Genomic DNA, 12,106 nt, shown 5'->3' on the forward strand with positions numbered 1-12,106 from the left:
AGGGACCTAAACTAACTCCAAAGTTTCTTTGGTACATGGTTTATAGAATTCAGTCCAAGCAAAAGTAAAGTAATGGGGATGGGAAAAAGTAATAGAAGGCCTCACTGCGACTTGAATCTAGTAGGAAATAACTTTCATGATTCTGGGTGTGAAAAGGATGTACAAGTTGATATTATTCCCTCATAACATATCACTGGAGTTCCAGTTAGGAGATTAGTAAAGGTGAGAAACTGTCACCTGACAAATATCAGAACAGCTTTCAGTACATGGATAAAGAAATATTTAGCAAGCTGTTCATATTCTACATAAGGCCAAAACTAGAATATGCTTCTCAGGTTTGGTCACTACACCAAAAGAAGCACCAAGCACTGTTATAACTATCTACAAGGTACACAGATCAGTGACATTATCATCTGAAAATAATCATACTCAAAAGGAGTTAGTGAGGCAAATGGTTGAATGCTACAGTTTTGATTAGGGATTTCCTTTAATATATCATCTATATACAAATCAGACTGACAGTCATAAAAAGAGATATGAGACACTGTCAAAGCTTAACCCACTTACTGAGCTCCAGATTTTACAAGAGTAAACCTCTTAAGGGTGAGAGAGACAGTTACACCACACCATGAAGGAAATGTCTCAAAGTCTAGCTTCCCTTACCCATTCCCTCACGTGTGTACTGGTTTCTTGTGTTTAGCTGAGAAGTCCATGCTGACTTAGTTTCTAAGCTGAGTTCTTTTTTATATGCAACCTAGGGAGCTGATATTTGATGTATTGCACAAAAAGATCCTTCACAGGAGATATTTAGGAGGGACTGTTAAAAACCGTGTCGGTTGCTAATTCCAGCTAGGAGGTGCCATGTGACCATCCTGATTTGAAAAGCATAAACACTGCATTCTATATTGTTTAGGTATCCTCCAGATTATTGATAGGTACACCCAGTATGGTGATTTACGACAGCCTACTTTTTGATTAGTGTTAACTGCAAAGTGATGACAACAGAGTGTCTTAAGGCTTAGAGGTTAATGATTTGTCAAAGGGAAGTGTGATTTTGCTCATGTTTTTATGTAGGAGGTATGAATTTGCCACATTGTTTACCTCTGGGAATATGGAAGGAATTTTACAAATATGAAGGTGGTATAAAGAAGGACTGCCAGACACAAGATCAATAGGCTAGGGAACCAGAGCTGTAGTACTAGAGTGTCAGATGTTATAGCAAAATGCATGACTTTGGCTGGATCTCAAATAGTTCGTCAGTCTCTTATGCGGTTTGTGAAACAAACGGCTTGATACAACTGTTAAAAGTAAAGATCTTATCTGTTACTTCTGTTTGAAATTATAAATGACAATTATTGAAATAGATATGGAACAGTGCTACAGCCTGACAGAAGTACTGAATACATAGTTTTGTAAGAATAAGACTGTAAGGCTTGCACTGGATCACACAGGAATTACATTAGAGTCTAGCTTACCCCCTTTCTCATTCTTCACTGACCAATTCCATGTTACCTTTGTGTGTTAAGTTGAGCTCTTGCTTAGATACAGCTCAAGGAGATAGCGTTAGCTTTAATGGACAAAATGCTTGACAGGGAATATTGCTGACATGAGATATTTAGGAGAGACTTGCAAACTGTGATAGCAGCTAAGTGTAGCCAGGAGGTTCCATATGATACACCTAAGATATAAAATATAAATACGTTGGAGGATTTACGATTAGACTGGCTTTCCAGAGTGTGAAGGTGTCCTCCAGATAACTGACTGGAACACTCAGAGTGGTTATTCAGAACAAGGTACTTTTTTAAGTGTTCTTTATATGTATTAATCCAGATTACCGTTAAATATTTTTACTACAGTTTTTCATTTTACAATTATCATAGTGTACACAGTAGTGTTTATGTAACCTATTGAATTAGATTTATTGTATTGTCTTGAAAGTTGTTTTTGATGAACCTGTTTTGTCGTATCTAAAATTTTGTGTATGCGAAGACCCTTTCTTGTGTTATATATGTGACTTTAACCTACCTATATTGAGTTAGATATATCGTATTAGTTGTCATACTAGCTCTTCTTGATGAACCTGCTCTGTCATATATAAGATTTGATTTATATGAAGGCTCTTTCATTGATGTGGTTGTCTTGTGCTATATGTGTCACTTGACTCTTTCTACTGCATTGTTCTCGTGTTTCTTGTGTATATTTTTGCCATGATTATTGAATTTTTTTTACACTTCATGTGTATGCATTCTTCATAACATTGACCAGCACATTTTTGTGCATTTATTGTGTCAGACATTACAACTTATGTGTGACTGATGTTTGTCACTTAGATGTCTCAGAATCGAGTTAGATATATGCATGTGCTTTCTGTTGCACATCTTGTCCCAAATGCCAGTTGTCCTCAGTTTGTTTACGTGAGAGTCTGTGTTAGTTCTTTCACCTGTGTTTTATGTACAAAATCAATTGGATTCTTTTGTTATACCTAAGTGGATGTCTGTCTGAGCATTTCATGCTCACAATTCCTCATTCTTTCTCTGGTGGCTTATGTATGTGCTTTGAATTATCTTTTGTCAGCATACTTTAGTATTCTTGTTTTATACAATGTAGTATAACTACATCTTTCATTTACTCTGTTTGCAGAATATATCATTATATTTCTTCTGCAAAATATAGATTCAGAAGTATCCAGTTTACTTTTCATAGGATATTACAACTTATGTGTGACTGATGTTTGTCACTTAGATGCCTCAGAATCGAGTTAAACATATGCAGGTGCTTCCTGTCGCACATCTTGTCCCAACTGCCAGTTGTCCTCAGTTTGTTTACGTGAGAGTCTGTGTTAGTTCTTTCACCTGTGTTTTATGTACAAAATCAAGTGGATTCTTTTGTTATACCCAAGTGGATGTTTATCTGAGCATTTCATGCTCACAATTCCTCATTCTTTCTCTGGTGGCTTATGTATGTGCTTTGAATTATCTTTTGTCAGCATACTTTGGTATTCTTGTTTTATACAATGTAGTATAACTACATCTTTCATTTACTCCATTTGCAGAATATATCATTATATTTCTTCTGCAAAATATAGATTCAGAAGTATCCAGTTTACTTTTCATAGGATATCCTGTTTATTTTTCATAGGTATTTCATAAAATTTTGATCTTGCTGTATGTTGTCCTGACACCACTCAATTTTTGCTCAGTATCATTCATTATTGGGATTCAGCCAATATTCCCAATGAGGGTTAAGGGATTTCCTGAGTTTTTGTTAAACTCAAGAGGCATCCCAATAACGAAGATACCAGCATGTGAAAAATGAATAATGTAGCGGATGGTTATAGACCTTCTAACTTGTGTACCTCCTCATATCAGGTTGCAGTGAAGGATTCTTGTGTCATAGTGGTGAGTGTTTGGATCAGAACATAAGGTGTAATGGAGAACCTGACTGTCCGGATCTGTCTGATGAAAAGAACTGCTCAGGTGAGTGTAGAGTTTGGGAATAGCTTGTCTCACATGGATATATTTATACCTGCCCTGGACATAAAGGAGAATCTTATTTGATTATTTGTGGCAATAGTTTGTCTAAACAATATAAATTTGTTTAGGATGTTCTGAGGGTGCATTCCTGTGTGGGGACTCCCAGTGCATCTCTGAGGTGATGGTGTGTGATGGTATACAAAACTGCGACACTGATGAGTTGGATTGTAAGTCATCAGTCATACCATCTGTTGAGATATATTTTTCTTTAGATATTTTTCTTTTCCTATTATAAAGAATTGGTGCCTCCAAGTCGTTAATTTTGTCGAGTACATTTTGGAAAATGGCAAAGGTGCATATTGTTACATTCTTTATTTAAGTTCACCAGTGGTATTTTTGGTGAATAGATTAGTTGGTCAATACTGCATTATACAAAACTTTCCATTTGCTTTGCTACTTATTGATTTGGATATTTTATCATGTATAAATTTCTGTGAGATGCAAAGTCTAGACTCCATTTTATGAGAAGATCCAAAGTCCACCATTTTAGAATTTCACAGTCTCATGCATGCATCATTGTGCAGGCTGTGATGGATCAGGAATGTTCCAGTGTGACGATGGCGATACTTGCTTAAGTGGTGAGAAAATCTGCGATGGTATTAGGGACTGTGCTGATGGGCTTGATGAATATCAGTGCTGTAAGTATTTCATGTTTTAGTAGGTAAGAAAACTGTATACAAAAATGCTACTGCAAAGTTTGTTCAAATCAAGTTTGAAGCTTGGCAAATACATTTATAGATTCGCCTCTGATTTATGCATTGTCAACTGCTGTGCAAGGTATGCTGTATGCTAGAGTTTGTATAATGTACATCGAGACTGTCATTGAACGGCTCTAACATGTTACATATTTTTCTCTTTATTAAAGGAGGATGCCATTTACAACCTTAAACTTCCTAAAGATTGACTATTTTTGAGTTTCTAGATTAGGGTAAACAACTTAGCATATTGCTCGTATATAGTATTTCTTGACATGCACATACACACAGCTAGATTTCTTTGTGCATCATTCCACGAAAGTTGTTTCAGAGGTTTAGAATTCATCAACCCTTTAACTCACAACTATTTTGTTTTTCATCCATCCTTGAAAACTTCACATTTTCAAGTTGTGTGAATAATTTGATTAACCTTACATTGTCAAAGATGTTTAAAAAAGAATGAAAAATAACCATAATGAAAAGTACAGGATTGAGGCATGAGAGTTAAGTTGTTATTGCACACGTTTTATCATTTACTTGCACCTTTTTTAAGTCTTCAATCATGGATAAAAGTCCACATCAAGGCCAGGCTGTATGATTGAGATATAGAAAAGGTTATAAATGGTGAAAAGAAGTTGAGATATAGAGAGGGTTATGAAAGGGAAAAAGGAGAGTCAAGGGAAAGTATTAATGAATTTTGGAGGAAATGATTGATTTATAGAATATTTATATTCATTTTGTAATGTAAGTGGTTATTTTTTTCATAATAGCAAAATTGTACAAGTTTGTATAATTGCCAGCCACTCAAGTCAGATGCAGGATTGTCAAGGTGGGCGGTGCTGACAACACTTTCAGCTTGTGCTAGAAACACCTTTTCTTGCCACATCTTGATTAATTTTCAGTGATGGGGAGCCGGTGTCCATAAAGTTACTCATCTTCCTAAGTAATTCAGAGTCAACTTTTTCCTGTTTCTCTAAATAGATTGTAGTTAAAAGCATATCAGTTTCCTTCCTTGAAAACTCATAAAAATGTGCTCTGATTGGCATGGCTGAACTGTGTACTGCCACCTCAGCTACCACCCAAGCTTGGCATATATCCTTGAAATTGAAGTGCAAAACTCACAGCATAAATTTACATCGAGAAGATTCCTTGGCTTGCATAGATATCCATCCAGAGAAGTTAAGGGGTTATGATACTTCTTTTATGATTTAATTTTCATTTTGATAGTTTCTGATATGTATATATCAAACACTATAAGAGATTGGGGAGGTGATAACAAGTAGCGGTGATGTGAGAAGGAGATGGAATGAGTATTTTGAAGGTTTGTTGAATGTGTCTGATGACAGAGTGGCAGATATAGGGTGTTTTGGTCGAGGTGGTGTGCAAAGTGAGAGGGTTAGGGAAAATGATTTGGTAAACAGAGAGGAGGTAGTAAAAGCTTTGCGGAAGATGAAAGCCGGCAAGGCAGCAGGTTTGGATGGTATTGCAGTGGAATTTATTAAGAAAGGGGGTGACTGTATTGTTGACTGGTTGGTAAGGTTATTTAATGTATGTATGACTCATGGTGAGGTGCCTGAGGATTGGCGGAATGCGTGCATAGTGCCATTGTACAAAGGCAAAGGGGATAAGAGTGAGTGCTCAAATTACAGAGGTATAAGTTTGTTGAGTATTCCTGGTAAATTATATGGGAGGGTATTGATTGAGAGGGTGAAGGCATGTACAGAGCATCAGATTGGGGAAGAGCAGTGCGGTTTCAGAAGTGGTAGAGGATGTGTGGATCAGGTGTTTGCTTTGAAGAATGTATGTGAGAAATACTTAGAAAAGCAAATGGATTTGTATGTAGCATTTATGGATCTGGAGAAGGCATATGATAGAGTTGATAGAGATGCTCTGTGGAAGGTATTAAGAATATATGGTGTGGGAGGCAAGTTGTTAGAAGCAGTGAAAAGTTTTTATCGAGGATGTAAGGCATGTGTACGTGTAGGAAGAGAGGAAAGTGATTGGTTCTCAGTGAATGTAGGTTTGCGGCAGGGGTGTGTGATGTCTCCATGGTTGTTTAATTTGTTTATGGATGGGGTTGTAAGGGAGGTAAATGCAAGAGTCCTGGAAAGAGGGGCAAGTATGAAGTCTGTTGTGGATGAGAGAGCTTGGGAAGTGAGTCAGTTGTTGTTCGCTGATGATACAGCGCTGGTGGCTGATTCATGTGAGAAACTGCAGAAGCTGGTGACTGAGTTTGGTAAAGTGTGTGGAAGAAGAAAGTTGAGAGTAAATGTGAATAAGAGCAAGGTTATTAGGTACAGTAGGGGTGAGGGTCAAGTCAATTGGGAGGTGAGTTTGAATGGAGAAAAACTGGAGGAAGTGAAGTGTTTTAGATATCTGGGAGTGGATCTGTCAGCGGATGGAACCATGGAAGCGGAAGTGGATCATAGGGTGGGGGAGGGGGCGAAAATTTTGGGAGCCTTGAAAAATGTGTGGAAGTCGAGAACATTATCTCGGAAAGCAAAAATGGGTATGTTTGAGGGAATAGTGGTTCCAACAATGTTGTATGGTTGCGAGGCGTGGGCTATGGATAGAGATGTGCGCAGGAGGATGGATGTGCTGGAAATGAGATGTTTGAGGACAATGTGTGGTGTGAGGTGGTTTGATCGAGTAAGTAACGTAAGGGTAAGAGAGAGGTGTGGAAATAAAAAGAGCGTGGTTGAGAGAGCAGAAGAGGGTGTTTTGAAATGGTTTGGGCACATGGAGAGAATGAGTGAGGAGAGATTGACCAAGAGGATATATGTGTCGGAGGTGGAGGGAACGAGGAGAAGAGGGAGACCAAATTGGAGGTGGAAAGATGGAGTGAAAAAGATTTTGTGTGATCGGGGCCTGAACATGCAGGAGGGTGAAAGGAGGGCAAGAAATAGAGTGAATTGGAGTCATGTGGTATACAGGGGTTGACGTGCTGTCAGTGGATTGAAGCAAGGCATGTGAAGCGTCTGGGGTAAACCATGGAAAGCTGTGTAGGTATGTATATTTGCGTGTGTGGACGTGTGTATGTACATGTGTATGGGGGGGGGGGGGGGTTGGGCCATTTCTTTCGTCTGTTTCCTTGCGCTACCTCGCAAACGCGGGAGACAGCGACAAAGTATAAAAAAAAAAAAAAAAAAAAAAAAAAAAATTGATTGAGAGGGTGAAGGCATGTACAGAGCATCAGATTGGGGAAGAGCAGTGCGGTTTCAGAAGTGGTAGAGGATGTGTGGATCAGGTGTTTGCTTTGAAGAATGTATGTGAGAAATACTTAGAAAAGCAAATGGATTTGTATGTAGCATTTATGGATCTGGAGAAGGCATATGATAGAGTTGATAGAGATGCTCTGTGGAAGGTATTAAGAATATATGGTGTGGGAGGCAAGTTGTTAGAAGCAGTGAAAAGTTTTTATCGAGGATGTAAGGCATGTGTACGTGTAGGAAGAGAGGAAAGTGATTGGTTCTCAGTGAATGTAGGTTTGCGGCAGGGGTGTGTGATGTCTCCATGGTTGTTTAATTTGTTTATGGATGGGGTTGTAAAGGAGGTAAATGCAAGAGTCCTGGAAAGAGGGGCAAGTATGAAGTCTGTTGGGGATGAGAGAGCTTGGGAAGTGAGTCAATTGTTGTTCGCTGATGATACAGCGCTGGTGGCTGATTCATGTGAGAAACTGCAGAAGCTGGTGACTGAGTTTGGTAAAGTGTGTGGAAGAAGAAAGTTGAGAGTAAATGTGAATAAGAGCAAGGTTATTAGGTACAGTAGGGGTGAGGGTCAAGTCAATTGGGAGGTGAGTTTGAATGGAGAAAAACTGGAGGAAGTGAAGTGTTTTAGATATCTGGGAGTGGATCTGTCAGCGGATGGAACCATGGAAGCGGAAGTGGATCATAGAGTGGGGGAGGGGGCGAAAATTTTGGGAGCCTTGAAAAATGTGTGGAAGTCGAGAACATTATCTCGGAAAGCAAAAATGGGTATGTTTGAGGGAATAGTGGTTCCAACAATGCTGTATGGTTGCGAGGCGTGGGCTATGGATAGAGATGTGCGCAGGAGGATGGATGTGCTGGAAATGAGATGTTTGAGGACAATGTGTGGTGTGAGGTGGTTTGATCGAGTAAGTAACGTAAGGGTAAGAGAGATGTGTGGAAATAAAAAGAGCGTGGTCGAGAGAGCAGAAGAGGGTGTTTTGAAATGGTTTGGGCACATGGAGAGAATGAGTGAGGAGAGATTGACCAAGAGGATATATGTGTCGGAGGTGGAGGGAACGAGGAGAAGAGGGAGACCAAATTGGAGGTGGAAAGATGGAGTGAAAAAGATTTTGTGTGATCGGGGCCTGAACATGCAGGAGGGTGAAAGGAGGGCAAGAAATAGAGTGAATTGGAGTCATGTGGTATACAGGGGTTGACGTGCTGTCAGTGGATTGAAGCAAGGCATGTGAAGCGTCTGGGGTAAACCATGGAAAGCTGTGTAGGTATGTATATTTGCGTGTCTGGACGTGTGTATGTACATGTGTATGGGGGGGGGGGGTTGGGCCATTTCTTTCGTCTGTTTCCTTGCGCTACCTCGCAAACGCGGGAGACAGCGACAAAGTATAAAAAAAAAAAAAAAAAAAAAAAAAACTATAAGAGATGTAAATAGCATTAACATTCAAGTGGAACAAAACTTTTTAAAACTAGTCTTTGTATCTATGTGTATTTGTTACAGAAAATGCCTGGCATATGGTTTTCATTGAGAAACAAAATACTAGGAATCAAAAAATAGATGTAGGTAGTCTTTTATGGACTTAGAACATTGTTTTTTCACAACAGATTTCCCCACTATTGAAAACAAAGATATGATTGAAAGTATTTTTAGGTGGTTCAGCATACAGTAACATGTCACGTTGAGAATGTTGTTAAAGTTCACGAAATGAAGCAATCCCTGTAAGGGTTTAGGAGACACCTATCAAGGTTAAAGGGATGCAATGCTTTTCAGGGTTAAAGTGATGCTTCCTCTTATCTCCTATCAAAACATTGTTGGTCATGATATTTTCTCTTATGGAGCAGCATTATATGCCGTAAATATTCACAAAACATATTAATTTATGACATGTGAAATGACTGCATGGATTACAGCATACTGCTGGTTATTCATATTCTGTTCACTTTTGGCATCTGAAATGACAGCACTTACCAGGTTGTGGTTTTCACTGCACAGTTCAAAAAGAATGAAAGAGGGGAACATTTTTGATGGAGGTGGACTACAGTCATCTATCTTGTAATCAGTCAGGATGAGAATTTTGTCCACCAGTGCATCAAAATTGTTTTACTCATATGGCTCTTTCCCTCTCCTTACCCCAAAAATTCAGGGATTTTAGTCTGAAAATGTATTTTTTTTTTTTTGTATTTGAAATATATTCGTATCTCAGTTAAATAAAACCATGTAAGATGACTGCTGACATCCTTTTGAGAGTATGTAAAAGTTTGGATCATTCTGTTATCATGAACACCAAAGAGAGGCCGTTGGCTGGTTTTATATATGCATGACACATGGGTTGCATCCCTTTTTATTTTATATTTTATTAGTTTTCTATATCTGAACTTTTAGCTCTTGACTACTTTGTTCTTGCTTGTTGCAGTATGAAGTACTTTGTTTTATGACTAGTTTGATTCCTACAAATATTTTGTTCTTAACAGCAAATGGAATTTTGTGTACAAATTTATGGTGATGTTTGGTTTACATCATTCGTTTACATTTCCTAATGTTTTCCAGTCATGAATGCCAAGATATGTCCACAACTGCTGTTTATTCATTAGTATTTTTGTCTTTTTCCTCTCTCTGCTCTTGCTTACTGTCTTATCTACAGATACTTACTTCTGGTAGGATGCTCTTAAAAGACAAAATGATCCATTACCAAAATTTATTCTTTCAGTAGTACAGTTAGGAAAATAATGATTTATAATTGATTATAAATGCTGAAGTGTGGAGGAGAAAGTGTGATAGAGTGGATGCATCTTATATGTAATTTAGCATGGAAATGAAAGGAAAAGGTGCAAAGGATGTATGTAACACTTATACAAGGAAAAGTGTATGCAAGAATATTAATTGACAGAGTGATGGAAGTGACTGAATGCAGAATAAAAGAAGAGCAAAGGTGTTTTAGGAAAGGTAGGGGATGTGTGGATCAGATTTTTGTTTTGAAGATGACCATGGAAAAGTATTTAGCGAAAGGTAAGAAGTTTAAGAATTTATGGTGTGGGAGGCAAGTTTTTAGAAGCAGTGAAAAGGTTTATCAAGGATGTAAGGCATGTGTACGAGTAGGAAGAGAGGAAAGTTATTGGTTCTCAGTGAATGTCAGTTTGCGGCAGGGGTGTGTGATGTCTCCATGGTTGTTTAACTTGTTTATGGATGGGGTTGTTAGGGAGGTGAATGCAAGAGTTTTGGAGAAAGGGGTGAGCATGCAGTCTGTTGTGGATGAGGGGGCTTGGGAAGCGAGTCAGTTGTTGTTCGCTGATGATACAGCACTGGTGGCTGATTCGAGTGAGACTGAGTTTGGTAAAGTGTGTGAAAGAAGAAAGTTGAGAGTAAATGTGAATAAGAGCAAGGTTATTAGGTACAGTAGGGTTAAGGGACAAGTCAATTGGGAAGTAAGTTTGAATGGAGAAAAACTGGAGGAAGTGAAGTGTTTTAGATATCTTGGATTGGATTTGGCAGCGGATGGAACCATGGAAGCAGAGGTGAGTCACAGGGTGGGGGAGGGGGCGAAAGTTCTGGGAGTATTGAAAAATGTGTGGAAGTCAAGAACATTATCTTGGAAAGCAGAAATGGGTATGTTTGAAGGAATGATGGTTCCAACAATGTTATATGGTTGCAAGGCGTGGGCTATAGATAGAGTTGTGCGGCAGAGGATGGATGTGTTGGAAATGAGATGTTTGAGGACAATATGTGGTGTGAGGTGGTTTGATTAAGTAATGAAAGGGTAAGAGAGATGTGTGGTAATAAAAGGAGTGTGGTTTAGAGAGCAGAAGAGAGTGTTTTGAAATGGTTTGGTCACACTTAGAGAACGAGTGAGGAAAGATTGACAAAGAAGATATATGTGTCAGAGGTGGAGGGAACGAGGAGAAGTGGGAAACCAAATTGGAGGTGGAAGGATGGAGTGAAAAAGGTTTTGAGCAATCGGGGCCTGAACATGCAGGAGGGTGAAAGGCGTGCAAGGAATAGAGTGAATTGGAACGATGTAGTATACTGGGGTCGACGTGCTAGCAATGGATTGAACCAGGGCATGTGAAGCATCTGGGGTAAACCATAGAAAGTTTTGTGGGGCCTGGTTGTGGAAAGGGAGCTGTGGTTTCGGTGCATTATACATGACAGCTAGAGACTGAGTGTGAGCAAATGTGGCTTTTATTGTCTTTTTCTAGCACTACCTCGCGCACATGCAGGGGGAGGGGATGATCATTTCATATATGGTGGGGTGGCGACGGGAATGAATGAAGGCAGCAAGTATGAATTATGTACATGTGTAAATATGTATAGGTCTGTGTTTGTTTATATATGTATACATTGAAATGTATTGGTATGTATATGTGCGTGTGTGGACGTGTATGTATATGCATGTGTATGTGGGTGGGTTGGGCCATTCTTTCGTCTGTTTCCTTGCGCTACCTTGCTAATGCGGGAGACAGCGACAAAGTATAATCAATATAGAAATAAATAATATATGGATGGAGTGATGTGAGAGATGAAAGTAAACCGAGGGAAAAGGGGTGCAGAAATGGAGCATGGTGGTGAGATATGGTAGCTAGTGACAAGCCTGTTTGCAGATGATACTATGTTATTTGTGGAGAGTGAAGAGGAGTTGCAGAAGGTTGCAAGTGTGTTTTATGATGTGTGTAAGTTGAG

The 12,106-nt window shown here is 39.0% G+C and overlaps 1 protein-coding gene across 2 annotated transcripts in view; it reads left to right on the top strand.

The window, feature by feature from the left end:
• The window catches only part of LOC139748046 (uncharacterized), a 538,085-nt gene that overhangs the window by 266,114 nt on the left and 259,865 nt on the right, over nt 1-12,106 (top strand). For both annotated transcript variants that reach the window (XM_071660616.1, XM_071660617.1), the window contains exon 9: nt 4,058-4,171. In XM_071660616.1, coding sequence (XP_071516717.1) covers nt 4,058-4,171 — 114 coding nt within the window. The remainder of the gene's footprint in view (nt 1-4,057; nt 4,172-12,106) is intronic.

This window comes from Panulirus ornatus, chromosome 72 (assembly GCF_036320965.1).
Source record: "Panulirus ornatus isolate Po-2019 chromosome 72, ASM3632096v1, whole genome shotgun sequence".
Taxonomy (NCBI): Eukaryota; Metazoa; Arthropoda; class Malacostraca; order Decapoda; family Palinuridae; genus Panulirus; species Panulirus ornatus.